Source organism: Tribolium madens, unplaced genomic scaffold (genome assembly GCF_015345945.1).
Source record: "Tribolium madens isolate multiple individuals breed KSU strain unplaced genomic scaffold, Tmad_KSU_1.1 Scaffold_3;HRSCAF=73;Tcas5.2_LG2, whole genome shotgun sequence".
Taxonomy (NCBI): Eukaryota; Metazoa; Arthropoda; class Insecta; order Coleoptera; family Tenebrionidae; genus Tribolium; species Tribolium madens.
In genome coordinates this window covers 5,857,013-5,884,642 of record NW_025401006.1, presented here as the reverse complement: position 1 = coordinate 5,884,642, position 27,630 = coordinate 5,857,013, and the positions used below count along the sequence as shown (strand labels likewise).

The 27,630-nt window shown below is 33.5% G+C and overlaps 10 protein-coding genes and 2 long non-coding RNA genes across 18 annotated transcripts in view; 7 read left to right on the top strand and 5 right to left on the bottom strand.

The window, feature by feature from the left end:
• Positions 1-556: 556 nt before the first annotated feature.
• On the bottom strand, positions 557-1,935 carry LOC123007460. Of its 2 annotated transcripts, XM_044402771.1 has the most exons (3): positions 1,460-1,935; positions 967-1,400; positions 557-906 (listed from the first exon to the last, which is right to left on the bottom strand). In XM_044402771.1, the coding sequence occupies exons 1-3, from the start codon at positions 1,857-1,859 to the stop codon at positions 895-897; spliced, it is 846 nt and encodes a 281-aa protein (XP_044258706.1). In that variant the 5' UTR covers positions 1,860-1,935; the 3' UTR covers positions 557-894. The 2 variants fall into 2 exon arrangements, with proteins under 2 accessions (XP_044258706.1, XP_044258705.1); XM_044402770.1 differs by having other exon boundaries at positions 557-1,400; positions 1,460-1,934.
• On the top strand, positions 1,524-3,120 carry LOC123007463. Its single transcript, XR_006412867.1, has 4 exons — positions 1,524-1,833; positions 1,886-2,592; positions 2,658-2,796; positions 2,856-3,120. It is a non-coding gene; the product is annotated as an uncharacterized LOC123007463 (long non-coding RNA).
• A 597-nt stretch (positions 3,121-3,717) lies between these two features.
• On the top strand, positions 3,718-5,727 carry LOC123007459 (WD repeat domain phosphoinositide-interacting protein 4-like). 2 transcript variants are annotated; one of them, XM_044402768.1, is made up of 8 exons: positions 3,718-4,119; positions 4,276-4,376; positions 4,424-4,498; positions 4,543-4,735; positions 4,786-5,175; positions 5,223-5,324; positions 5,371-5,492; positions 5,544-5,727. In XM_044402768.1, the coding sequence occupies exons 1-8, from the start codon at positions 4,064-4,066 to the stop codon at positions 5,657-5,659; spliced, it is 1,155 nt and encodes a 384-aa protein (XP_044258703.1). In that variant the 5' UTR covers positions 3,718-4,063; the 3' UTR covers positions 5,660-5,727. The 2 variants fall into 2 exon arrangements, with proteins under 2 accessions (XP_044258703.1, XP_044258704.1); XM_044402769.1 differs by having other exon boundaries at positions 3,720-4,376.
• LOC123007462 (small integral membrane protein 20) lies at positions 5,721-6,259 on the bottom strand. Of its 2 annotated transcripts, none has more exons than XM_044402773.1 (3): positions 5,977-6,259; positions 5,875-5,928; positions 5,721-5,823 (listed from the first exon to the last, which is right to left on the bottom strand). In XM_044402773.1, the coding sequence occupies exons 1-3, from the start codon at positions 6,089-6,091 to the stop codon at positions 5,780-5,782; spliced, it is 213 nt and encodes a 70-aa protein (XP_044258708.1). In that variant the 5' UTR covers positions 6,092-6,259; the 3' UTR covers positions 5,721-5,779. The 2 variants fall into 2 exon arrangements, with proteins under 2 accessions (XP_044258708.1, XP_044258707.1); XM_044402772.1 differs by having other exon boundaries at positions 5,872-5,928; positions 5,977-6,244.
• Positions 6,260-9,491: 3,232 nt separating this feature from the next.
• Positions 9,492-10,218, top strand: LOC123007833. Its single transcript, XR_006412890.1, has 2 exons — positions 9,492-9,976; positions 10,064-10,218. It is a non-coding gene; the product is annotated as an uncharacterized LOC123007833 (long non-coding RNA).
• A 2,938-nt stretch (positions 10,219-13,156) lies between these two features.
• On the bottom strand, positions 13,157-16,118 carry LOC123007441 (phospholipase B1, membrane-associated-like). The gene is made up of 6 exons (XM_044402740.1): positions 16,011-16,118; positions 15,615-15,702; positions 14,163-14,796; positions 13,973-14,118; positions 13,757-13,925; positions 13,157-13,368 (listed from the first exon to the last, which is right to left on the bottom strand). Exons 2-6 carry the CDS (start codon positions 15,690-15,692, stop codon positions 13,208-13,210), a joined length of 1,188 nt encoding a protein of 395 aa, XP_044258675.1. The 5' UTR covers positions 15,693-15,702; positions 16,011-16,118; the 3' UTR covers positions 13,157-13,207.
• A 119-nt stretch (positions 16,119-16,237) lies between these two features.
• On the bottom strand, positions 16,238-17,780 carry LOC123007729 (phospholipase B1, membrane-associated-like). The gene is made up of 6 exons (XM_044403147.1): positions 17,568-17,780; positions 17,317-17,524; positions 17,045-17,271; positions 16,837-16,999; positions 16,473-16,781; positions 16,238-16,418 (listed from the first exon to the last, which is right to left on the bottom strand). Exons 1-6 carry the CDS (start codon positions 17,736-17,738, stop codon positions 16,282-16,284), a joined length of 1,215 nt encoding a protein of 404 aa, XP_044259082.1. The 5' UTR covers positions 17,739-17,780; the 3' UTR covers positions 16,238-16,281.
• A 582-nt stretch (positions 17,781-18,362) lies between these two features.
• LOC123007438 (corticotropin-releasing factor receptor 2-like) lies at positions 18,363-20,383 on the top strand. The gene is made up of 8 exons (XM_044402735.1): positions 18,363-18,479; positions 18,531-18,689; positions 18,740-18,908; positions 18,955-19,080; positions 19,130-19,600; positions 19,652-19,859; positions 19,951-20,137; positions 20,191-20,383. Exons 1-8 carry the CDS (start codon positions 18,411-18,413, stop codon positions 20,308-20,310), a joined length of 1,509 nt encoding a protein of 502 aa, XP_044258670.1. The 5' UTR covers positions 18,363-18,410; the 3' UTR covers positions 20,311-20,383.
• A 94-nt stretch (positions 20,384-20,477) lies between these two features.
• LOC123007437 (calcitonin gene-related peptide type 1 receptor-like) lies at positions 20,478-22,452 on the top strand. 2 transcript variants are annotated; one of them, XM_044402734.1, is made up of 7 exons: positions 20,478-20,566; positions 20,626-20,796; positions 20,847-21,138; positions 21,185-21,655; positions 21,708-21,918; positions 21,966-22,152; positions 22,201-22,452. In XM_044402734.1, exons 1-7 carry the CDS (start codon positions 20,519-20,521, stop codon positions 22,321-22,323), a joined length of 1,503 nt encoding a protein of 500 aa, XP_044258669.1. In that variant the 5' UTR covers positions 20,478-20,518; the 3' UTR covers positions 22,324-22,452. The 2 variants fall into 2 exon arrangements, with proteins under 2 accessions (XP_044258669.1, XP_044258668.1); XM_044402733.1 differs by having other exon boundaries at positions 20,489-20,578.
• Positions 22,453-22,938: 486 nt separating this feature from the next.
• LOC123008291 (ribosome biogenesis protein NSA2 homolog) lies at positions 22,939-24,176 on the top strand. Of its 2 annotated transcripts, none has more exons than XM_044404077.1 (2): positions 22,939-23,012; positions 23,362-24,176. In XM_044404077.1, exon 2 carries the CDS (start codon positions 23,366-23,368, stop codon positions 24,143-24,145), a length of 780 nt encoding a protein of 259 aa, XP_044260012.1. In that variant the 5' UTR covers positions 22,939-23,012; positions 23,362-23,365; the 3' UTR covers positions 24,146-24,176. The 2 variants fall into 2 exon arrangements, with proteins under 2 accessions (XP_044260012.1, XP_044260013.1); XM_044404078.1 differs by lacking the exon at positions 22,939-23,012 and adding an exon at positions 23,019-23,258.
• LOC123008292 (ubiquitin-40S ribosomal protein S27a) lies at positions 22,939-24,879 on the top strand. The gene is made up of 3 exons (XM_044404079.1): positions 22,939-23,012; positions 24,283-24,615; positions 24,667-24,879. The coding sequence occupies exons 2-3, from the start codon at positions 24,295-24,297 to the stop codon at positions 24,814-24,816; spliced, it is 471 nt and encodes a 156-aa protein (XP_044260014.1). The 5' UTR covers positions 22,939-23,012; positions 24,283-24,294; the 3' UTR covers positions 24,817-24,879.
• A 252-nt stretch (positions 24,880-25,131) lies between these two features.
• LOC123007008 (protein Aster-B-like) overlaps positions 25,132-27,630 on the bottom strand; it is a 5,709-nt gene continuing 3,210 nt past the window's right edge. For both annotated transcript variants that reach the window (XM_044402006.1, XM_044402007.1), the window contains 4 exons: positions 26,172-26,442; positions 25,933-26,125; positions 25,545-25,887; positions 25,132-25,495 (listed from right to left, as the gene is read on the bottom strand). In XM_044402006.1, coding sequence (XP_044257941.1) covers positions 25,255-25,495; positions 25,545-25,887; positions 25,933-26,125; positions 26,172-26,442 — 1,048 coding nt within the window. In that variant the 3' untranslated portion in view covers positions 25,132-25,254. The remainder of the gene's footprint in view (positions 25,496-25,544; positions 25,888-25,932; positions 26,126-26,171; positions 26,443-27,630) is intronic.

Below are 27,630 nucleotides of genomic sequence, written 5' to 3'. Positions count from 1 at the left end.
CCCCGAAGAATAGTTGAATGGCGTTGCACACCGCAAATCTCACTTTACTGTTCAGACGCACTCGGATTTCCCAAAGACTGTCACTCGTTTTAATTAATCGTTAATATAAATAAAATTCCTCGGTGTTGAGGGCACTTTTATGGCCTTTATGACTATTAATGAAACAGTGATTAGTTTGACTATTTTCTATTGTCATGGGTTTCCAAAAATTAAATAGTTAGAAGTGTATTTTTTATATCCAGTATTTTGACTTTTGTATATTTGGGTGCGTACATTAGGCGCAAGCCTCGTAAAGTTGTGTGAAACACCCTGTATACAGGGTATTTCACGAGTGATAATGAGCCTGACCACATTTGAACTGCAGCCAACAATACATTTGCATAGGCTTCATGGATTTTGATTATGAATTTTAAAATTAATAAAACATAGTTATCGCGTGACTGACACAAAGAAATTGACAAGACTGGAAACACAATTTTTAAGGTTATTGTCTATCTACCATTGGAAAACACTTTCAAACCTTTTTGGAGCTTTTCTATACAGGAAACATTGTCTTTACAAAAGAAGTATTTTTCCCAAATTCGTCATAAATGAAAATCAGATCTGTTTTCTCATCGTTCCAATGCATTTTGAAATTTTGCTAATGTCAGTTTTGACATGGTTGTGACAAATAAAATTATCGAAGCAAAGCAATCGTGGATTCATAATTCGGTTTTTCAAACAATGCGATATCTAAAATATCCTCGTTAACTTTGCAAATGTATTGTGGGTTGTATTTTCAATTCCATCAGGCTCATTATCACTCGTGAAATACCCTGTATAATGCTTTCACTTTACTAATATAAATCAAGGTACATATTTCTTAAGCCCATTAAAAACTTAATTTAAACATTATCACAACTGGGCCTAGAAATTAACAACAACCAAAATCTCTTATAATTGCAAGCTACATAAATCCATCATCACCTCTGAAATTAATGGCGGCATACGAGGTTCCTCTGCGTCCATATTAAAATCCTGTACTCCACAAGAACAGAATATTGGACTATAGTATACTACTGCAAGCTCTCTATTTTTACAGTACTGCTTTTCCACTACTTTCATTCCAATGAAACCACAAATTTTCGTTATATCTAAAAATAGTTGTTTTAGTTCCTCATCGCTGTTTGGCAATGGACAGATATAGGTAGTTTTCTTGGTTTCGCTCCCCTTTTCATGGTAATCAGGTGTTCGGTCCTTTATTTTGTAGCAAACTCTCCAAATGCAAGATGGTTCGCAATTTCTTTTGTACCCTACGACATTAGTTATTTCAACCTCTCTGAAGCACGTACGCTGAAAAGCATTCATGGCCTGGTCTTCCTCCGTRTCAGACACACATCCAAGGAAAAGAGGCAATTTCTCTAAAATATTTATATGTATGTACATTAAAAGACAAACAGACACATGTATTAAAACTTACTGTTATTCAGATTTGGATAATTTATCATTAATTGTTCTCCAGCCATCTTGTACTGCGGAGTGAGGTAGTGCGGACAACAGACAGCTGACAGAGACAACCACGAACGAACCCAAACGTTGAGTTGATCGATTGCGCATGAGATGCTACTGGCGCACTGACTCATAATTGAGGTGAATGTATTGTTGCATTGTTCTTCTATATTATTGATATTCGTAATGCTTCTTTCAGAGATTTCAGCAATGCGTAAAGTGACTTCCTGGTTTAAGCTAATTTTAGCAGCAGACGGTACATCAATGTGGAGCTCTTCTACACTGTCAGGTTGTAGATCTTCTTCTTTTTGTGACAAGTTAGCAATATCCTCAGTACATTTTTGGGTAATATACATTGCAACCAAATGCATGTGTTTACAAAAATTATTTTTTATAGACGCTTCATAACATGAACACTTGAATGCAAGCTTTACAGAGCTGACAATAGAGACTTCGACAGCTACAAATCTCATCGACTAAATCCACTTCATAATAATCAACTTTGGACTGTGAGTGGACAAGAAATTTGTTTGTTTTGTATTGCAACTGCTTCAAAATTCATCTCCATTGCACGTTTATGGAATTTATTCACAAAAAGATCTCGATGAGTAGCAGTGGGTCGTAAAATTGAGGCAAATCTTTTCCAAGACTTATCTATAATAAGCTTGTCTAATGCATCCAGGCAAGTTTCTAACCGTTTAACTGTTTTCCCAGAAAAATAATTATATTTCAAATTTTTATGGAGAGCTTCTAGATGCATATTAGTGTTGATGCCTGCATTTTTTCTATAACAATGTGCCCAGGTCGCTATACGCTCTTCATTTTGCAAATAATATGTATTTAAATATTGTAAAAATGAATATTCATTGTTAAGTTGTAGAAACTGTATTAAATTATATTTTAGGCGCAAAAATTCAATCTCATCAGTTTCTTTTATTAAACCATTGAGGTCTTGTTGACTTTTGTCTCTTTTTTGAGGGTCCGAAATTTTGGATTTACACTGTATTGCCCAATTTTTTTTAATGTGCCAGGTGCACAGAAGCCGATGTGGCACAGTGCCCATAACATTACACCATGCATTGAAATATATGGGAGTGTCATAAGGTAATCTGGGATCAAAGTACCAATTATTTTTTTTATTTCTTTAAGTAAAACTACTTGTATTGTAGTGTCCTTCCTATTTGAAATTAAAAAGGCAACAGGGTGTCCCATATGTTGGTCATCTAATACAAGAATTGTCGTCAACTCAAAATTGTATGGGTTGGTCCCATGTGTTCCATTGTTCAAATGATTCGTGGCCCATAAGTAGTAAGCATATATTTCATTTCATTATTCATGTATGCTAGTGCAAAATCGTCTTTTTCTAGAATGTCATGGCTATCCCCAATTTTTTTAAACAAGAAAACATTATTTTCTTTTTGGTTCCACTCTGCTACTTTCATTTCAACGGCTATTAAATCTGATTTGTTTCTTTTCCCACAAAGATTGTTTTTCTCTGCCAAATAATAAATATCTTTCAATGTTAACAAGTTCAATCGGCTGCAGTCATCACTTTCTAGACTTGTCGCTTTTTTTAATATTGTTTCATAAGAAACCCCTAAACGAATTTGTTCAATAATGTCACTTCTTTCACTTTCAGATAATGATTGACAACGAAGTTCAAACTTATGACCGACGTGAGTGGATATATAGTCAACAGAAACCTTGCCACTGTCATGATTCACTTCTGCCTTAATTCGAAACGTACAAACTCCAGGAATTTTGATACTCCAACTGACTTTTGGAGCACGCACTATACATTTACTGTCAAAATTTTTTGTATCATCTTTATGTTTGTTTCTCAAATGTCTATTTCTACTAGAAATATTTTGGAACACTTTCCCACAATGGTCACACTTAACACTACTTGACTGATTGTTCATACTGAAATGTAATACATTATTACTGAAATATATAACACGTTATATTTATCTACTTTACCTAGACATTGTGATCGTTTTATTATCCACTATACTATTGTAATAATATTTAATTAATAATAATATTTTATTAACTTCAACCAACCAAACACCATACTACAATGATTTAGCGCCAAAATTATTCTTGGAAATTGCTGACGTATAAAAGTGGATTATATATCACTCTACCATTGAAAACTAACTCAAAATTTACAGTCTTGAGAAAAATTGCATTGAATCTAAGGGTCTAAATTTTGGTAATAATATTGTTTATTCAATAAAAAAAAATTCTCATTGTTTTTGTATTTTAGGCCCTACATAAGCCATCGTAACTCAAAACCAATTTTTAAGAGTTATAGTTTTCGATATTATATTTCAAATTGAGCGCGCTTTTATAAAACTTTTTTGCGCATGTGCTGCACGTTTGATATTTAGACAAAGCTATAGAACAGCTGAAAAGCTGTTAAAATCTCAATTCTGACCAAATTTTCATCGTGATTTTAACTTAAGTTAGATTAGTATTATTTCTAGTCATAATATGGACTAAATAATCCTTGTTAAGTGTAAAAATTCTTTTTCAAAGAGAAAAGAAACTATTTTTGTTTTCCACGTGTTTCATGGTTCGTAATTTTTGTTTACTGGTATTTCGTATCGTTCAACTCAACAAAAACGTGTATGTATAAGGTGAACAAACATTTATTGTTGATAACTGATAATTATTATTTATTTGAAACGGTGTTGACACCCATACAATCATCGGTTTAATTGTATGCTGATGATTGTCATTTTCATACATTAGGAAGATGTTTATAAAATAGCAACGCAATAGCTTTTTAGAAAGATACTTTGGAGTCTTATTACCATCCAAAGACAAGCAAAAAATGGACAGTGACAGAAAAATTCTAAGTTTGAGATTTAACCAAGATCAAGGTTAGTTCTTTGAAACAAAATATTGTTGTTAAATGTAATTTTTGCAGGGTGTTTCTCTTGTTGTATGGAAAGTGGCGTACGAATCTATAATGTGGAACCACTAGTTGAAAAAAGCCAATATGGTAAGGCCCAAAACCCAAAAATCATAGATAATAATTTTTTTTAGATGTTGAGACTGTTGGAAGTGTATCAAAATGTGAAATGTTATATCGCACCAACTTAATCGCGCTAGTCTCGGGGGGCACACGGCCCATGTTCTCCGACAATATTCTTCTTATTTTCGACGATTTATTAAAAAAGTTTATTTTGGAAATAACTTTCCCGTCTTCTATCCAAGCTGTACGTTTAAGGAAAGACAAGTAAACACCCCAATCGTCAAGTAAATCAACCGTGACCCAAATTCTTGCAGAATAATCGTAGCTCTATTGACAAGTATCCACGTTTTCTCTTTCCCATCCCCAACTCAGCGACTCTTCTCTCTGGAAACCATCAAAAACCCCAGGGGACTGCTCGAATTGAGTCCTTTAGGGGCGGGCGAGAAACAAATTATCATTTTTCCGGGACATAAGACTGGAAGCGTCCAAATTCTGGATTTGGCTTGCACTGAAATGGGTATTTCGAGTGCCCCCGTGTGGATCAGCGCCCACAAGGGGGAACTCGCCTGTTTGGCGTTTAATCAACAAGCAACGAAAATCGCAACGGCTTCGATTCAAGGCACGTTGATTAGGGTGTGGGATCTGGCGACTAAAACGCAGTTGGTTGAGTTGAGAAGGGGCACCGATCCCGCCACCATTTATTGGTATTTATTTAACTGAGAAAAACCCAAATTTAATTTTGCATTTTTAGTATCAATTTCAATAGCAACTCTGACTATTTGTGTTGTTCAAGTGATAAAGGAACTGTGCATATTTTTGCAATCAAAGATCCATCTCGCAATAAGCGAATGCTGTAAGTAACGAATTTCAATATACTTAAATACTATTACTTTTTATAGAATCGCAAATACGAATTTTTTTGGGAAATACGCCAACTCGCAATGGGCTTTGGCCAACTTCACCGTTCCACAAGAGTGTGCATGTATTTGTGCCTTTACAGAAAATAATTCTGTAATCATTGGTAAACAAAATGTTGTTTTGTTATGTTGTGACTCAAAAATTGTTTTTCTAGCGGCGTGTCTCGATGGAACTTTTCATAAATATGTTTTCAATCAAGATGGAAATTGTAACAGAGACGGATTTGATGTTTTTCTCGACGTTTCAGACGACGTTGAAAACTTACTTTAAAATGGCACATGATACATGACTTAATTTGCGCTATTTTCACATTTTTATATACATACATGTCTTAAATAGTGCAAGTCTCTTATTAATTTATTTTGCATAAAATATACCTATTTACAACAACTAGTTTTGTTTCCTACCAAAGGGGTCTGACCAAACCTTCATATCTAAAAAGTACAGAAACAACTTACGTATCAATCGCATAATAAACTTACTGCCTGGTTGGACATCCTCTTGCTTAATTCCTTTCCTATTTCTTTCTTGTATTTTTTCTGGAAAAGTAAAAAATAGCAAGACATAACCTACAATTTCCAACTTACTATATTTTTCCGTATTTAACATTGGGTCAATTGCAATGGGATACAGAACTAAACCTATAACACCCACTAGACCTCCAATAAAAACATTGTAACGCCAGCCCCGCAAAATGGTCATTTTTATCAATTTTTTTCGAGCTTAAAAACGCCAAAAATTGAGGTTAACTTGCTTAACATTTATTTGGTTGGCAGCACATACAAGAATCTGTGTGTTTTTTTTTCAATTAATATTTATTATTTGCATTAATTTATTTTTATTGAGACTACACAATACCACAGACTGTACCAATTAGCAACCTAAATAAATATACATTTCTTTTTAATTTGCTTGATAAATGCTTTTATGTTGGTGCGCTTGGGTGCCGCGGCATTTTTGAATCGTCAAGGTGCACAATTTCAATGCGCACCTTGCACTTAAACGCTTCAAAATCTGTAACAAAAACCAGTCAAGGTTTGTGTCTAAAAATAAGGTAATTTGAGTTTTTTGCCTTTATCTTGACATTCCAATCACCATTTCCTATTCCTGATATCCGATTATTAACCTTCCTATCATCATATAATGACTATTCTGTTTCTTAGTATAATCATAATAAATAATAAACGAGGTGGATGATCACATTAACAGTAAGAATAAGTTCAAGAACTTTTGAATTATGTAAATAAATTCCATAATTTAAACGTATGACCTTTCATTTACAAAGAGATCAAGTAAAATCCAGGTTAAAATTGGCCAAAATTTGAAGCAATCATGATTTGACGCTAAAGTAATTAAAAATAATTAAAGCCTAATTAGAATAAAATTATTTGACGCAAATCGTGCTTTCTCCGAAGAGTCACTTTGACCATAATGATGTGGACTACGTGCACCTGGACGCATTCATCAAATTACTAAGTTATTTTTGGTTAATTGAATAAACTAATTAAAAAGTACTTAACGTTTATTCGCCTCCGATAAATTATTATTTTATTCATAGTTCAATCAATCTTCATTTCCGACCATTATAAGAAAAGCTATTAATTTATTTAAAGTCACCTATTGAACTTTATCCTAAGTTCAAGTTATTTGTTTACGCAGAATATCATCACACAAACTTATTACATTGTAATTTACAATGTTAGAGACGCACAAAAGGTCACTGATTTTTGATTTCTCGAGCTCGCATCTCATATACCTGTGACGGTAAACACGCTTTAGGTCATCGGCATACAGACACCGAATTGTTTGACCTTAACTTGAGGTAAAAAAAACATGATTTATATGGACAGCGGAACAAGAGAAAGTCCAATTCCGGATAATTATACGGTGCTTCCAAACATTTTTCACACCTTGACCGAACGAGGGCATTTTTTGCCCTGCGAATCCACCAAAAAGGATTTCTAGAAACTACCTTTCAACGTCAGAAGAAAACACACAATACGCAGTGGAGTTAATTAACTCCACCTTGTAAACAATTTCCTTAAAGGTTGTAAACAATTAAATTTTACTATTTACAAGTAGTAATTAACAAATCCACTTAGTGATTCAATTTACAACATCTCAGACAACATTGAAGTTTTGTATTTTTTAATCAAAATCAGATTAAACGCAGCTTTTGGTCATTTCACGTGTCCGTGACAAGAACATTCTTCACATTTTTCGAAATCAAGCCAGTTAATTGAAATTTAAATAAATCAATTTGTTTGCAAGCAAAAATTATCATTTTTAAATTAATTGAATTATAAATTATGCTTTTTACAACCACTTGTTCATAAATTCAATTAATTTAACTTTTTATTTACTTATTTTTTTTGGAAATGGATTTGCAAAATTGCGTTTATAGAGCATTCACCTAAAACTTGGTGGTGCATTTATAGTAGCAAAAATAGTTAAAACTTTTCTTTAACGAAGCTGAATGAAACACGGTGACAACAAAACCAATAGTATGAAATGTCAGTGTTTTGTAATTAAAAAAAAAAACAACAAAAAAACGTTAAATCTTGCCAAAAGTAAACTTTTTGAATTACACCAAAGTTCTTCGACTTGAGTTCTCTTTTTATTTTTTCTAAATTTTTGTCACTGTTATCTACTTTATGAATACCACCAAATTTTAATAGCAATTTTTTTGAATCTTTAAAAATTTTAACATTAAGAACGTCTTACTTTTTTTGTAAACATTTTAAAAATCTGTATTTTTTAAATTAAAAACTTTTTTTTAGCAAAGAGTATAAAAAATAATAAATGTTAAATACGCTTGTAAAATATACAGGCTGCGCCAGAACTAGCGCCACAGAGAAAAATGCCCTATATAGTAGGATACTAGGAACATGGAAAAAATGTTAAAAAAAAATTATTTATAAAAATTTCGAAGTTATGAGAGCTTAAATTTTGCATTTTGACACTATTTATTTCTGTTGAAAAAATAATTTTCCAATTTTTTTTGCTACAGACTATTAGAAGAGGAAAGAAGGAAGCTGTATCCTAAATTGTAACTCAGTTTAATGTTTAATATTTGTGTTTTTATTGTCAAAATTTGTGTACCTTTATTAAATAATTGTATAAAAACATATACAAGATCATCAGTATCATTAAATAGACATAAAAAAATGTCAAATGTCAAAAAATAAATGTCAAAACATTTATTTCCATGCTCCTGGGGCGCGAGTTGTGGCGTACCCTGTATATGTATTAAAAAAGGCATTCTATTCTCTTTACTTTATTTTTCTTATGGGTTAAATTCTTCCATTTTTCCAATTGTACACGCTGTATTATCAAACACTGTAAAAATTGACCTTCATGTGGAAAATACAACTTGCATAACTTTTATTTTTAAACTTGGAAAAGCTATTTTGCTAATGATAAAACGCATAAAATAGAAAAACAGCCATTTACGATCACAAAAAGCTTGTAAAGTCAGACTTTTGAAACCAGTTTCTAATAGGTAGGTATTCTATTTTAAAATTCATATTTATTTCAAATTTTGCTTGGTAAAAAAACTTGAAAATGTAGGTCCTACCCAGTTTCAAATGGGTCTAAGTCTGGGAATCCCGGCGACCTGTACCACTTACCTCTCACAATAAAAATTCAAGCAAAGTAAAAACTAAAGTCCACACGTGAGTCTATTTTTACACTTATCGGAAACTGTAATAGACGCAGTCATTTGCGTAAATATTTGCAATTAAATGGCATGAATACGTAAAGTATTAATTTTAGTAATAAAGACTTAAAAATTCCCACGAAACGTTCAACCTGGAATTGACATTTCCTTCAATCTCAGGGCCACTTTCTCAGAAGCAAAAACCAACTAACAGGCGTTTACAATCTTTCTGGGGTTTTCCAAAAAATCAGACCAACGGAAATATTTAAAAAACCTCGAAAAAATCTTCTCTCATTCTTTTCACTATGCTTTAAGTGGATTTTTTCCTTTCACATTTCAATACTTCTTTATTTCCTATTTTTTATGTATATTTTTGGCAGTGTTTGTTTTATTGGTTCACCTCTTTCTCGGAATGTCATTTAGTGCTAACGCAAATGTGGCGTTTACAAACAAATTATCGTCGAATTGTACCGTAGCAAAGACGTCGACGTGACATTGGCCTTACGTCTGTGGATTCCCTCCGATGACGCTCTTCCCCAGCCGTATAAAAGCCAGCAGCTTGTCGTCTCGACCATAAACAAATCAACTCTCAAAGCAACAACATAGTGATATAAGTGATATAAAAAAATACGTGAAGTGAAAATGTACACAAATCCGTTCAATCGCACACACTGCACCATCCGTCAGATCATTGACAAATTCCTGCACGTGGATAATGGCAGCAGGAGTTACAAGAACTCGCTAAAGAGGAGCACGAGCAATTGCTCGGATACTTCGTACAGTTCGTGCTCGTCGAAGAAGTCATCGAGCTCGACCGGAAGTATCAAAACGCCCAGTTTCCACAGAAAATACGGAGTGACCAAATGAAAAGTCTCTGAATGAGTTTTTTGGAATTTTTGATCAAAAGCTTGAGGCAGCGAGATAAAGAGGTAGGTGTCAGAATTAAAATTTGTGAATTTTTCTCATTCAAGTCGCGTTTTAAGGTCCAAAAATCTTACAGTTTTGTTTTGTTACAGTTGGCTTCTTGGAAAGATCTGCTCATTCTGCTACTGATGCACACATAGACCAAAAAAGGCTGAAGATTCATCTACTAGACTGCAAAATTCTTATTTATTCTCCTAATTTATTTTATTTATTTATCTTCAAATATAATAAATATAATAAAATATAATTGGATTTTTAATCCACCCACAACCCTTGAAAATAACCGGAAAAAGTCGCAAAGTCGTTTCAATAAGTACAAATAATTGTGGTTCAGGGCTAACCTCATGGATTTCTTCGTCTAATATTTCATTATTGCAATTATTCATATAATTGGTATAAAACAGGAGGTCTCTCGGATCATAAATATAATTAGAAAAGAGGTTGTTTCTCTATTTTGTCTCAAAATCGACAAAAGTTCATAGGAGCAAAAACTTGTTGCTGCTAGATTCATTACAAGAAAAAAATTGGCATTGACGTCAATACGTTTGGGCAAAAACTGGTCTTAAATGAGATGCGTCGTTATCTAGAATCTACTAAAGTGAAAAAGAGAATATGAACGATCTCAATATGAAAAAAAATTGCATACATCTGACCGTGACCATGTGTAACCTTATGGTGGCCATTAGAGATATAAAATTTAAGGGTTATTTCGGTTGAGAATTGGAGCACAAACAAAAAAATAAAAATATTTGGTTGCAACTTGTGTTATTTAATAGTGAAACGAGTTTTAGGCTGGGCATTTAAAAATGTTTTCCTGTTTATCGGTTACAAAAAAATAATTTTGTTGTTCAAACAATATTGAAGTGGAAAATTCTGTTGTAAATATTTTGTAATAAAGAGTTGTAAAAAAATAATTAAGAATTAAAGAAGACACGTTTGCAACTATTAATTATAATTTTTATCTTAAAGCATAATTTATTTATAAATATATTTTTTCAATTCTAGTTTTTTAAATATTCACAGTTAAAATTAGCTTCATTGGTTGTTTATAATATGTTCTATTAAAATGATTTTTCTATAAGGCCTTCGACCTCACATTTGCAATTAAAATAGGTAGTTATTGATAAATTGCTAGTATGTGGTATTTTCCTGTTTGTCAATAATTTATAGAAAATAGAAAAATACTGTTTTTCCAGAATTACCAAAATAAGCCATATGAAAATATTGAATAAAGACTACAACTCAGACTTTGTAATTTGATTACTATTTCACAAAATTATAGCAATGCTATCATTTTTGCAAGAAATATCAGTAATAAAAATTACTTATACCTAAGTAATAGTTTTAGAGTAATGGTCAAGTGCGATTCTAACCTCTGAATATTGCCAGTGCTCGAGTCGGGGTTAAATTTTTTTACTTGTAACTTATTCTAGTAAAACTCAAAGGTGTTAAGAAAAAATGCTTTACATACAGTATGTTTGCGGATTACAAGCAAATATTCTAACCTAGAACTCCTCAAGAGAAGGCACTTTTCTATTTCCAACTTTTGCCGAAAACACGTCATTAAAAATAAGTTGAGGCTGAAAACTCGTCCCCACCTATGTCTTAATATAATATTTACTTTCATTTAGAAGAAAAAAACTATGGAACGTAATCAGCGTAAAGACAAAAAAAAATTATCGCTACAGTGTCAATGTTAGTGGGTCAGTACTTGCCGTTATAAAAATTGCTTAAAATGTTGTCCTTTGTTGACAATGTACGCTTGAACCCTTTGGCCTCAGAAAGCTTGCGTTCGTATATAAAAAGGATCTAGATTCGCTACTGGTTTTGAACCAAAGGCATAGGAAAAACAAGAAAATAAATTATAAATAATAAAAAAGTTTCACAAACATATTCAAATTGCTCAAAAATAATTTTGTTTCAATCTATTCAAGAGTAAATATTTTTTATTAAAGCATTCGTCGTTGTCTGCTACCAACTTATTATTATTGTCAAAATATTATTATTATCAAAATCTCGCGTATGTTTTTCAATCATTACTTCAATTATTTTTTTATTAACATGATGCAATAATTTTGATTTATTTCATTTTACAATAACTACCATATAAATAACTTGTGTGGGCCACCAACACCCTTTTACGAAAATTACGAAAATTTCCACAACTGTTGACAATTTGCTCATAAATTTTTGCAAACAAATCCGCACTTTGTCTAACTCTTTATCCAAATATTTGCTTTACAAATTCCGATTTTAATTTACGTAAGTCCTTTTCTTCCTCATTTGTGATGCATGAATTATTACTTAACTTTTTACTATTTTGTTAGATCCAGCTGCTGTATTAAATAATCGTTTGATTTAAAGTATGTAATTATAATCACATTTCGAGACACCCATTAAAATAACGATACAATCTTTGATATCACTTGACTTGACTTTAATAAGAACTCTCAATTCTCTGGGAATATCATAAAAATTAATCATTGAAGAAAAAAATTGTTTTGGTTTGTTTGGTCCATTTTTTTATCGCCTTGTATCCTTGATTTTTAATGGAACCACAGAAATCCATCAATGGGTTGTACTTTGGTTTTTCCACATATACATATTATAAATTCTGATGATTACTACTAATCAGTGATCTATAGAGCAACGTTCATTGAAGAGGTCAACAAGCATGACTGTCATTTCTCAAAATTTATAATCCGTTTTGTCCTTTATTGGACTTTCTCAATTTGCTCTAATAGTGAGTAAAAAATTTGACCATGTTCCTTAGCCAATGCCATCACACGTGTCTCGCATTTCTCTCTCTTATCTAATATTCCTGATGTAATTACAGGTTTAAATGTTTAAATCCTAATGATCTTGAACATGCAATTAAATCCATACTTAATTAGAAATTAAAGGCGAATACAGAATGTCCATAACATTGTAACAAAATATTCCGCCCTTGACTGTTTATCACGACCACTTCCTGTCTCGTGTCACATTTATCATAAGAAAATTATCATGTTTGAACGAAATGTAGGTCGATCAATCAAATCGCAATTTAGGAAGGAGCCTTCAAGCAAAAACAAAAATTACTTTTCAAAGAAAATATCATCTTATTGTGTCAAGAACGATCATAGTTTCCATAAAAAGACAAACGGCCCCAATGTAGGCTAATCAAAAAAAAAAAAAACTCCAACTCAAACAAAAATACTTTATTTAGGATTTATATCAAAAAAATGGCACTCATCTCACTGATGACCAATCTCTAAGAAACTTCGCGAATTTTTTTGAGTAAACAAAAATGGAGCTTTGGGTTTAGGACATTCAAAACTTTCCATGATATAATTGAGGCGTTTTTTGCTCTTACGTCCTACCGGCTGCAGCAAATTGTTCCAAAGCATGTTTGCTCCTACAAAAGACAAAGTCAACAAAGTCATTACGTGCTAAAATGACTAATTTGCGTAAGCTTCAATGACTTAATCGACACTTAGCGCAAAATTAGAAGCAAACCGGCAAAAACAGCTGTCACTTCTACAAACAATTTATCATTATTTGCAAAAATAAAAGTAATAAAAAATTGCATAACTTAATATCTAGAGTGTAACACGATACTATAATTAGTGTTTTTTAACTGTTTATGATCAATTCTTAATTAACTGAATTATTTAGTTTCTACAGCTGTCATATATTTAATAAAACAATTTATTAAAAGAATAAAACAAAAACTTAATTTTTTGTGTGTTACGAAAAACTTAATTTTTGACAATAAAATAATTGGGGTATTATTGGTTGCCTACCCAAAGCGTGTCCTTTTTGCGAAAAATGGAAACAGTCGTATGTTATGTAGGAAATATCAATGACTTCGTCATATCTTCGTGCTCTATCGTTTGGTGCATTGAATAATTTTATGAATGGTTGAATAACAACCGTGAAATCATCTTTTGTGTCATACCGGCCACTAGAAATCTGTAAATTGTGTTCAAATTAAAATTTGAGACAAACAAACCACTGACAAGTTCCTCCTCGGCTCGTTGAAACTCCCGGGTCATTTTCGTAATAACATCCATTTCGTTTCCTCCCCTGTGAAAACAAGCACAAAACAGAGTGTGCAAAAATCGGCACATCATAGTTCTTTTTACGCGAACACTGACCGAAACATCTGAAAATTTTAATGAGATCATTTTTTTACAAATTTTGACTGACCTAAAACCGGAATTAAGTTAACAAAAGTCCTCGGTAGAGTTCTTTGGAGGTAGTCGAGAGCCAGCATTAGTTTTTTCGCATGCATTGGTGGCGAAAACTCAGCTTTGTTATAACACTGCCCTGAGCAAATGTCATTAGCGCCAAAAAAAATTGTCACCATTTTCCAGTCTTTCTCAAAATTAATTCTCTTATTTTTTCGCATTCGTCCGACCAAAACCTTGGCTTGTGTCAAGGCATCCGCATCTGCGGAAACTGGAAAGGCAACATTTAGCTGCGAAGTTGGGGATGAAAACTCCCCAGTCCCTGTTGAAAATCCCGTCAAATTGGGATTAAACTCCTTCAGGATATTCGGGAGAGTTAAAAACTCGCGCCACGTGCCTTGTCCCCCCGCACACCAGGACACTCCGCGGTACTCAATCATTGTTCCCAAAGCCCATTCTTCCAAAGCTCCGTTTCCGGCAATTAACGAGTCGCCCATGGCTCCGATCACGTCGATGTCGCCGGGGCGGAGGCGGTGGACGCTGGTAGGGCGCGATGGTGACCGACCCATGATGGTAGAACACGGGAATTTGAAAGAAACGGGGATTATGGACTGACGACGCACGTTACTACCCATGATGGGAAATCTCAGCGTCTGGTTAGAAATTTAATTAGTGAAATTATGCGAGACACATGTTTGGCATTGTTTGTTAATTTGGGTATGGCAGAGCATAAATTATTTAAGTCATTCAAGTTGAAATTTCTCTTTCAACGATTTTTTCAATTTTTATCGGACTTTATTGACAATCATTACAAATTGAAAGAAAATAAAAATCAACAAAATGGAAAGCAAGAAAAATCTTTAGTCCCATGTTAGGAGGAAAAAAAAAAACAAGAAAGGTGCCGTTTAGTTTTAATTAATTATCATAATGAATGAATAAATGAAGTCTAACGTGATTGGCTTCTCACATTATTATAATGGCCGACCTCAAACAGACCAATCACATTATTGCATTTAATTATTGAATGAATCAAAAAATCAGAAGTGATTGGTTTTTTACATCATTATAATGGCCGATACTAAACTGCCCAATCACAAGGCTTACAGCTTTTACAACAATACTTACGTTAATTCATTAATAGTTTTGTATGAGAATACGATATTTGCTAGCAAATCTCTCAAAAACTATTTGAGGTACAAAAAACTCGAAAAACCGTCTTGTACAACATTTTATAGGCTTTAATTTTATAAAAAACCAATTCTTTTTTTAATTATCCCAAATTCAATCCAAAAGTCAAAAATTCTGTTCCCGACTATGAATTTCACGACTTGTTCGTTGACTAAACTTTTTTTTTATTTTATTTTTTCAACTGTAGGTACATTAAAATAATTAAAATTAAGCTGGAATTGGGTTGATGAACTAATTTCAGCGATTCAGAGAACGTAACTTGTTACAAAATATAATTACTTACACTGTTACCAAAACTGTCCGGTTTTTGTCCATTGCACAAGTAAAAGATCATGAAACCATAAATGCAAATACGGACCATCTTCTTAGACCTACAGAAAAGCAATTATTTGAATTTTCTATTTCAAACAACTGATTTGTTTAAATAAATGATTTTTAAATTTCTTATTTGAGCGAATCTTGATTACGTAATAACTCAATCAGTGGTAATTTTATTATTTTTAACGACACACGTTTTTCCCTTGCACAACATATCAAGATCTGGGTTATATACAACTCCTGCATAATAAACTACGTTTGACTATTGAATCGTTGACACTATTTACAATAACATCCGTGTTTTTTCAAATGTTAAAACAATGAATTTTCTACAAGAAAAATTCTTTACTTACGTACTTACCTCCAATTCACTTCACTACAAATTTTGAAAATGTCATTGTGTTTGTCTGAAACACAGCCTGAAAAATGAGCAGCACGTGCAATGTCTTCGTTATAAAAAAACCACGTACCCACCACATAAGTGGGGTTAAATGTTTTATTTGTTACCGAATCGTTTATGCAGAAGACACTTTCACTATAGGGTTGAGCAATTCTTTTTAATAAGGTACGGACATAAACAAATTTTTAATAACAAATTACTTGAATTTTATTTTCCGTTATTACAAAATGCGCTACCTGACACTGTTTTTTCGTGTAAAAATATACGGGTGTTCCTCCGAAGGGCAATTAAATTTTTCTAAAATTTCAACAGGTCGTGTGGATTTTTGCCCCACCGGTTCCATGATATTATTCCACAGGGCGTTCGCTACTAGAAAAATGTAATCAAAATAAATATTCTGATACTCGTAATTTTGCGACTAACTCCTAGCGTTTCCTTTTTGACTCATGTGAAAACAGTCTTCAGCCAAATACGAATAATCGGTCACACCTTCTGTCGAATTTGGTAGAAAAAAATCAAGAGTAAACGGCTGAACAACAACGGTAAAGTCGTCGCTATCGAATTCTTCACTGTTAACAATTTCCATATCCAAATTTTGCCATTGTTGCATCAATTTAATATAAATGTCTTGTCTGTTATGACTCGTGGGTCCAAAAAGACATGGACATTCAAATAAATGAGTAAGTTTACACTTTGGTGGGACACCAGTAAACCCAATTAAAATTTCTAGATCTTAAAAGTAATAAACAAGTAAAAGAATCACTTTTTTACCCCGAGTTTTACCTACTTGGTGGTGGTATCACATTAACAATCGTCCTAGGCAAATTATACTTTAAAATTCTTAAAACTTGCAACAAATCACTTTTATGCTCTTCTAAAATAGCAGTGAGATTATTTTTGAAGCAAATTTGACTGCAGAAATCATTGGGACCGATCATTAAAGTCACCATCTAGAACCAAAGTTAGGCAACACAAAAAACACAAATTTATTTTACCTTCCAATGTTTCTGAATATCAATATTCGGATCCACCATCATTCTCTTAATCATAACTTTCGCCATATACGGGATGTCCTCTGAAACAGCCCCACTTTCGCCAACATTAAACCTCGATTCTGGATCCAGAGTGAGCGTCGTTGCGGTCGCAAAACCGGTCAAATTCGGATTGAAAACTTTTAAAATGTTGGGAAGAGTTAAATATTTGCGCCAGGAAGCTTCGCCCCCTTGAAAATCACCTTAGACATGATTTTAAAATCTTGGATAAATACCAGCAGTAGCGGCGATTCCCCTATATTCCAGAACAATTTGCAGGAGGTTGATTGCCATCAAACCAACTCCTGCTGTTATGCTGTCGCCAAGCCCGGCAATCACATCAATGTCTCCGGGACGGACTTTATTAACATTTTCCGGAGGCTGCAAACTCCGGGTGTTGTTCAGAGGACACGGGAATGCAATTTCGGCCACTTGTTGCACTTTCTTATTGATTGATTAAGCAATGTTACAATTAAAAAATACTCACATTTCTAGCTCTCAAAATTGGTAAATTTTGTTGACTCGTGTTGTTTATGAATTTAAAAGCTGCAAGTCGTATTTGACGGAACGGTCCGATCAAAGCGTCGAATTCCGCAGGTCTTGAAGACACAAACGTGATAATTAAAATTACGCAAAAACATTTTTCCATTGTGAACATTTTTCGTGATTTTGAGACGCGACTTGAATTGTTCTGATTTTTTCAAAGGATGAATTGTTTTTTATTTATATGGAGAACCGGTCAATATCGGTCTGGGACATTGCTAAGGTCGTAGACAGAACTCGTTTTGCAAAAACTGATGCTACCTCTCATTACAACTAAGTAGTAATTTTAATAAGCTTTAAACAATTGCAGGTTATTTATGCATTTTTAATTACAAGTAGGTATTTCAAGTTTATTTCAACATTAGTAAGACAAGGGGGCACTTTCAAAACTATAAAATGCAAAAAATTAATGAAAGATTGAGAAAAAAAACAAAAAACATTGTATTTTAATAACACTTGTTATAGTTTACACTTTCAACAATACCTTACAAATTGTTTAAGTATTTCTAATTAATAATTTGTTGCTAATTATTTATTATTAACTAAGCAACCAAAAAAAAAAGCTTTTTTAATGATTTTTTTATTTCAAAGATAATAGCAGACAATGTGTACTATGGACTACTAAGTATTCAAAATTTCATAAACCAAATAATTTTGCAATACCTTATCGTATACCTAAACCTTATATCAGTTATATCGTAGAAATAAATATCTCAATAAGATAAAAGTCTAACCACAATAAAGATAGGGCAGTTTCTACAATGGCGTTGCAGTAAATGTTGAAATTATGCGTTTTAACATCTTTGCACTAGTTTTAATAAGTGCTGGTTTATTTATTTTAATAAAAAACGCACAAGTGAGATTCAAAATTTCTTTTTGTGTATTTTCAATTAAAAATATTCTCTAGGGACAAGAGAAACTGTGCAGATCGTCAAAAGGACTGATATCTCGAAGTTTTTGGAACCGCTGGACTGGGTATTTTTGTTATCAATATGAAAAAAGACTTAAATTTAAATACAATTTTACTGTGATACCATACGACTCTTGGTACATTCCGGTCACCTTTGTACAATTTTCCAAACATGGTCCACAATTGATTTAACACAATTTTTATAGATTGACAACAAAACTGATTTTTTCTGGTGGGATTTTCTAAACAAAACTTCCTTAAGTTACATTCGCGCATCATTTAAAAGCGACACAATTTTCGAAAAATGGAAAACATGTGCACGAGAAGCCATCAATTGTTGCGATTATTTCATGACCAGTGAAAATATCATTCCAAGTAACGACCCGAATTTGCAAAAATCAATTATTTTTTGTGTTTGCAGCTGACGAGTATCCTTGTCCTGCAACTTGGGACGACTGGACTTGTTTCAGTCCTGCGAAAGCCGGCTTTGTCGCAAAAGTCCTTTGTTCGGAATTGACTTTTTCGTCCAAGACTCGCGAATGCGAATGTAACTTTCATAGAGTTGCACAAAGTGCACTTCTAAGTATTTTTTTTAGTGCAAGCCGAGAAAGAGTGTTTTAGAAACGGGACATGGAAAGCCAAGACTGATTACAGCCCTTGTGCTGTAGCCCCAGTTTTGAAAAGTCGACATCGATTTCATATCACTGTCTTAGCAATAGCTGTAGTTTTGACGACTCCTGCAATTGTAATTTTTTTCAGCTTCCAATCATTTAGACACAAACTTCGGTTTATCTTACACAGAAATTTAATTCTAATTATTATAATAAAAAATTTGTTTGTTATTGTGACAAAAAAAGTCGTCATAATGGATGCTTTAATGAGCGATGATGACAATACGATTTTAAACGAAAATAGAATTGCTTGCCGAGTGCTTGCATTTTTCGAAAATGTGTCAAAAAATGGAGTTTTTGGGGCCATGTTTCTTGACGGATTTTACTTGCACCGGTCGATTGTCCGGCCATTTGCTGACCAAACACCTACAGTCTTCATCTATTTTTTATTTTTTGGTTAAATTTTAATTTTAAAGCTGGATAAATTGTAAGCTTTTACAATTTTAGTTTTATCATGTTTACCGTCCTTGATATGGGCTCTACTCAGAAGTCTGCACCATGGCGAATACTGCTGGGTCATTGATAATACAGGCGACCAATGGGTCACCGACGGTTTCCGTTTGACCATTTTAACAATAAATTTTCTTCTTTTGATGGACATTCTCCGAGTCATGATTTTAAAATTGAAACATAATAGCGTATCGCAGCAAACCAAGTAATGTCCATTTCTAATTGCTGTGACTTCAAGGTCCAAATCTTGATTTCCACAGCCACTTGTAATTTAGTTTAACAAATGTGAATTTTAGAACAACTCTAAGGGTAACTTTATTTCTGATACCACTTTTTGGGCTTCATATTCTCATCACTGTTAATCGAGACATGGTTCCTGATAATACTTGTGGTTCTGTAGATGTTTACTACTATGCTACTTATTTTGTTGAAGGGCTTCAAGGTATTTTAGTGGCATTTTTATTTTGTTACATAAACAAAGAAGTGAGTCAGAGACGCATTCAAGAAATAAAAAAACAAAAAAATATATCTTGCAGGTTCATCATGAAATAATAAATGCTTCCCGAAAAATGATCATTTATTTGCAACAAAAGCTTGACAAAAAGAGTGAGAGAAGGACGACTTCGGCAACAATCGTAGAATCAATAACAGAATAAAATATTCCGTGTCTACTGTTTCTGATAGGTACTTTGTTATTAATTAATATTCTGTATTTTATTAAATGTACAATAGATATGTATTTATTTTTTACTGATAAGATACAAATCCAGCAATTTAATCAGCGTGATGCGTAATGATAAGTCAATGATATCATAGTAAGAAATATATCCTAAAATTCATTCCAGAAGTAAGTGCTCTATTATTATGTTTTTTCACCGTGTAATTACGGGATTTGTGTTATTATTTATAACTGTAATCACAAACGTAAGAATGTAATTATAGTATAAATAATCAGCTAATTTAACAATTAGGGTGAGGAAAAATTATGTAGAGTCAGGGACACTCCGGGATTGATTCCCCGCGAAATTTGGGAATTTTGGACAGGGTACTATTGTTACAACTATTCGAATAACTATCGTCTCTTATTCAAATACAATGTAACTAGAGGAAAATACAACGGATCTACCATACCCCTCGCTCGGGTAATCACAAAATTGAAAATAATTATTTTATAAAAAAATATTTTTCAAAGATTAATTCTACAACAGTCGTTCCGTTTGACTACCGCAACTCCATTTCCCGCTCATGCATCCGCGAATCCTTCAAAACCGACCATTTTTTCCAAATGTGGGTTGACTGCTGTGAAGAAGCCGTCGACTGTTGTGACAACTTCATGACCAATGACAACATCCAACCAAACTCGGAATACCCATGCCCAGCAATATGGGACGGCTGGAGTTGTTGGGGCCCTGCCAAAGCCGACACTGTTGAAAAAATGAAGTGTTCAACTCAGGCATACTCAACCGATTCGGATGTGTGCGAATGTAAGCAACTCGCAAAGCTTGCCACCCAAAAAATAAATTTTTCTAGTGATGAGCGAAAAAACATGCTTCGCTAATGGTACATGGAACCAAAAAACCGACTACGAGGTGTGTGCCGTGGCTCCAATTCTCCGGAATCGGCACACTTTTAATGTTATTATGTTGGCAGTAGCGACCGTGTTGTCGTTTCCAGCAGTCGTAATTTTTTTCAGTTTCCGGAGCTTCCGGAAGAATTTGAGATTGATTTTTCACCGGAATCTTCTCCTAGTTATCATAATAAGAAACCTTTTAACTATAATGTCAAAGGAGATTATTATTTTGGACGCTTTGGAGTCGTCAGAATCTAACCATGTGATGGACGGTAACGGAGTGGCTTGTCGAGTTCTAGCCTTTTTTGAAAATGCCGCCAAAAATGGGATGTACGCGTGCATGTTAGCCGATGGGTTTTATCTCCACAAATCGATTGTGAGGGTATTTGCTGACGAGCCTAACATTATCTACATTTATGCAATTGTTTTAAGTAAATTGTAAATATTTTCGCGGTTTGGATTTCGTAATTACTTCATTTGTAGCTTTAACTTTTTTGCCATCGCTTATTTGGGCGATAACACGTGCTGTTCATGAAGGAACCGACTGTTGGATGGTTGATGACAGCTCAAATGATCAATGGATTCCAGATGGTTTCCGTATTGCAATCCTTGCAATAAATTTCTTATTATTATTTGACATAATCAGAGTCATGGCTATGAAATTAAAACGGGGGAATACCAGCCAACAAACAAAGTATGTCTCTAGATGGCACCACTCAATTTAAATTGAATACTTTTCAGAGCAACACTACGCGCCACATTATTTCTCATTCCACTATTTGGAGTTCATATTATTTTTATTACAAACCGAAACATTGTCCCAAGTCACACTTGTCAAGCCGAAGATATTTACTATTATTTGAGTTATGTAATGGAAGCTTTGCAGGGAGTTATGGTTGCTATTCTCTTCTGTTACATAAATGCAGAGGTTGATTATTTGAAACTATTTAGAGCAACTATAATTTTAAGTTTTTAGGTCCGTGGAGAGTTGAAAAATGGTTTTAGGAAATTTATTTTATACCTGGAATCGAGGTTTGGAATTACATTTGGGAAAGTAAGAGATATACACAGAAGACCAACAGCAGCAACTTATTGTTAATATTTTTAAGAAAAACAAGTTACTCGATATTCTAAAAAAAAATCTCTTAAAAAATGTAATATTTTATTTTATTTATGTTTAGCGTTTCAATAAACCTCTTTATTATAATTCTTTTAATAAAAATATTAAACAGCAGCAACTGTCAATGAAAATGTGTAATTCACAACCAATAAATATTATTACAAAATATTACAAATAAAACAATACAATTACGTATAATTAATAAAACTTTTAGAATAAATAACATAATTTATTCAAAGGTGTTGCAATGTTTCTCCTCGTTAATTACAAAAACAAAAACGCAATCAAAATCGTATCATAATAATTAGTGCATTTTTTATACACTAGAAATTGTTTAAATAAAATGTGTGTTTAAATTTTTATCTAGTTTTTTGACACTGTATAATATGAAATTTTTCATCGTACAAATAATTATATGTAGACAACCAACTATACACTATTTAAATTTAAAAAACATTACCTAAAAATTAAATAAACAAACTAATGGTGTTATAATAAGTTTGAAATAATTACATAAAGATACAGAAACAAAAAAAATAATTATTCTTAAATATTGCATTGGTAACCTTTACATTTGAATGTTGGTGCTAATGGCGGAAATATCTTTATCTCTCTCTGACATCCGTTCTGTCAAACTCTTTTTGCGGCGTGTAATGGTGGAGTGCTAGGTGAGTAAAAATTCTGATTTATTTTCATCATTTATTGCATAATTATCCAGCAAAAACCTCAGTTTTTTGCAAAAATGATCCGATTATATTCTAATTAAGCATATCTAGTCCTTTTCAAATCGCAATTTCTCGTGTTTTTGTCAAATTGTTTATCAACTGCCCCCGACCACGTGAAAATACCTAGTGTTTTAATTTTCCGTTTCTTTGCTATATCTCTGAATATGACTATTATAGTCAATCAGTAAGGTAAGTACTGTGTTTTTATACAGTGTGTAATAGTCATATTCAAAGATCCTGAATATGATTTTACACACCCAGTAAATTAAGTGTATTTCTTTCACAATTTCAGCAAAATGCCACAAAACGAATACGTAGAACGCCACCGTAAACTCTACGGCCGCCGACTTGACTATGAAGAACGCAAACGCAAGAAAGAGGCCCGCGAGCCCCACAAACGGGCTCAAGTGGCCCGCAGTCTCAGAGGCATCAAAGCCAAGATCTTCAACAAGGAACGTCGCAATGAAAAGATACAAATGAAAAAGAAAATCAAAGCACATGAGGAGAAGAAAACTAAACAGAAGACGGAGAAGGTGGCCGAGGGGGCTCTTCCAGCGTATTTGCTCGATCGTGACGTCCAATCCCGAGCCAAGATCCTCTCAAATATGATCAAGCAAAAACGGAAAGAGAAAGCTGGGAAATGGGACGTACCCATACCCAAAGTACGCGCGCAAAGCGACGCCGAAGTACTCAAAGTTGTAAAATCGGGGAAGTCGAAACGAAAAGCCTGGAAACGAATGGTGACCAAAGTTACGTTTGTTGGGGAAGGGTTTACGAGAAAACCGCCGAAATTTGAACGGTTTATCAGACCCATGGCACTTAGGTTTAAGAAAGCACATGTCACACATCCAGAATTGAAGGCTACGTTTTATTTACCCATAATTGGGGTTAAGAAGAACCCGAGTTCGGCGATGTTTACGAGTCTTGGGGTTATCACAAAAGGGACTGTAATTGAAGTCAATATTTCAGAGTTGGGGTTAGTGACACAAGCGGGGAAGGTTGTTTGGGGGAAATATGCACAAGTCACGAATAACCCAGAAAATGATGGCTGTATCAATGCTGTTCTTCTTGTCTGATTTTTCTATGTAATAAATGTTTGAACAAAAATATTTTTTTTAATTTTTGTCCATTCCTTCTTTATTGCGTTCACGCTAATTTAAACATGAGAAATTGCGTTTTTATGTTTGCATTTTTGACAATTTTTTTTGTGCAGTAACTCCCCACGATGCAGATTTTCGTAAAAACCCTGACTGGCAAGACCATCACTCTTGAGGTCGAGCCGTCAGACACCATCGAAAATGTAAAGGCTAAGATTCAGGACAAAGAGGGGATTCCCCCGGATCAACAACGTCTCATCTTTGCCGGTAAACAACTCGAAGATGGACGCACCCTCTCTGATTACAATATCCAGAAGGAATCCACTCTTCATTTAGTTTTACGACTCAGAGGTGGCGCCAAAAAGCGCAAGAAGAAGAATTACTCGACACCGAAAAAAATCAAACACAAGAAGAAGAAGGTCAAGTTGGCTGTCTTGAAGTTCTATAAGGTTGGTATTTTGTAGAGATAAGCTTCTTGGGGATTTACACGATTGTTACAGGTGGACGAAAATGGAAAAATCCACAGATTGAGACGCGAATGCCCCGGTGAACAGTGCGGAGCCGGCGTTTTCATGGCCGCTATGGAAGATCGCCATTATTGCGGAAAGTGTGGATACACTTTAGTTTTTGCTAAACCAGAGGACAAGTGAAGTATACATTGTATAATATAAATTGTTAAAAACTTGAAATAGGAAATAAAACTGTTTCAAGGATGATTTGTTTAATTTATTTGAATTAAAACTTTCCCTATTTCAGAATTCTTAAAAAATGGTTATTCAGTTAAGTAGAAAGCAATTGTGAAATAAAACTGTTATGATGAATCAACAGTTTGACATTTTTTTTGTTTCCTATTTTCAAAAAAAAAAATTGGTACGAGAAATGCAGTTTGTTTTTTATTTTGCAACCATAGTTGATAGTAGATAGTAGAAATAGGAGTCACTTCAAAAATTTATTAAAAAAAGAACTCAGTTTTTGTTATTTATTTAAATATCTACACGTGTACAGGAACAATCGATAAAATCTATAGAGGTACTAAAAATCTAACAGTGCGTAGTGACGTAGAATAAATTTCAAAAACAATAACAATCCTAAAGTTCACTCTTCTCATTTTGCTCGACTGTATCCTTATGATTCTGCAGAATCGACATGACCTTATTCGTATAACTTGGATTAATTGATCGTTGAAGTTCATTTAGCGACTCTTCGGTCTGTTTCAAAAGTTGTATCGCAGTTTTTAAAACTCGTTGCCACTTTTGCAACTCGACCGAATGTAGTGTTTCCTGTTGTTGAAGTAATTTAATCCATTCATCGTGTGTTTTGGGTGGATCTCTAAAACAATCCAAAGTAAACAAAATCGAATCATAAATGAAACACTTACTTCAAGACATGCAAGTCCAAGAGGGTGTACGGAGGGGACTCTTCTAAAGACCACAATTTGAAATACAACATGACATTGAGAATAACTAACAGGATTAGAACAGTAAAGACGATCATAGTGGCGACATCTGAACTAAAAATGCCTCCTGGCGAAATTCGGTTGGTGGCCCCTATCAAAGGCCTCGTATCCTCGACACCCTGTCTCGGCATACTGTGAATTCTCCGTTTCCTCCTCGACTTGCGTTTCACGTCGCAAACGTTTTCCTCGCCCTCCACATGTAACGCCTTAGCTAAGGAAACGTAAAAGTCCTCCAATCCCGACCAACACGTCTTCTCAATCATCCCTAAATTACAAATTAACCAATTGGAAATTTCGCCAAGAATCGTACCTTTCACCAAGCCCCAGACCGATTTTTTATACATGACTTGTGCAAACACTTGATACGAGCTTTCCGTTTCGGAAATTTTCTGAAGACAGTGATGAACTACAATATTAAAGCTATCAGCGTAAGGAATGCCGGCGTTTACTGTATCCACATCTATGGCATAAAGACACCCAGCTTTGCTACATGGAAGCATAACCTGAAAAAACAATCAGAATTTTCCCCTCTTGGCCGATAAAACCTACTTGACTCTCCGTAACTTGAGCCGTTTTGGGCCCCATGGCCTGAGTTAAAGCTACCGTTAAGTTAACAACACGAGTCTTACTATTATCGCTCGGATTATGCGTCCAAGGCGTTTGAGTAAGATCGGTTGTTTTTCTAGAAGCGTGAAAGTCCAAGTAGAATTTTGAACTGGTAAAAAGTAGAGTAAATAATTGATCTATGTGGATAGGTATGATTTCGTTCATTATTTGACGACCTTCGTGAGTCGAAGTGCACTGCACGTTTGTATCACATCTGAAAATAACGATCTTTTGTCAAAAAAACTTAAAGAATTTCAGGGTTTTTGTTTAGTTTTCATTCAAAGCGATTATTAACGAAATAGCGAAAGGCTGCCACAGGTTTGCGTCACTGCAGCGTGAAATTAAAAAGGACGATTTCAAGCGCAGTTTTGTCTGGCAAATGATGAAATATTTTGTAAAACTCAGGTGATTTAAGCGGACGCTTCCGGTCGATTCTTATTCACCTTGACATAGTTATGGATATTACAATAATTGCGTCTCAATGTTATATCTCGCAAAAAACTATATTTTTTAGTAAAAAAAAAACTTCTTTAATAAAAACCATCAAGATACCACCCACAAAATTGCGTAGGGAAACCCTAAGGTTTCCCTAAGTCCCATCCGATTTAATTTTTTTTTTTTTTCATTAGAAGAAAATATAATCTTAAATGTTAAATCGCAATTTTTCCCGTTACAATTCGTATTCATCAAATTTTAATTAAACTGTTTTGTGATGTCTTTTTGCCTAAATTTTGGACGTGTTGTACAAAAAATATTTTAGTTTCTGTTTTTTGATAATTTCTTTTGTTTGATGCTTCTTTGTAATGTGACGTTTTTTTAAACCCTTTGAAAGATTTTACGAGCATTTGAATTTTTATTGGATAAAGCGAAAATACCTCTTTCACCTAAGGCTTTTTTAGTTAAACTTAACAAATTAGTGTAAGTGATTGCCATTTCTTTTAATCGCGTTGTAAAGTTTTTGTTTTCTCAAGGAACTTTAATGCTATAATTTTTTCTATACTGTTACGCACCACATAAAAATCAAATGAAAAATCATGTTATACAGGGTGAGTTTTAAAAAATGGAAGGCGCTGTAGAATTTTTAATTATGGCCCGATTTCAAAAATTAAAAAAATTAATTTAATGGCTTTTAATATAATATAAGCTGACAATTTTAGAATGTTTCTAAATGTCATAATATATTTTGGGCTATATTCAACTTTCTAATTGTAAATAGGGACCCAAACTTTTTTTTTTTCATAATTTGGAAGATATAGTTTTTTTAGTACAGATGTGCAATATGTTTTACTTTTACTAAAAATTATTGTTTAAAATAAAAAAATAAGAAGAAAAAAAAATAATCAAACTTAATAAAATCTAGTTGCATGGTGTCAGTAAAAAAAATGACATTCATAATCTTATT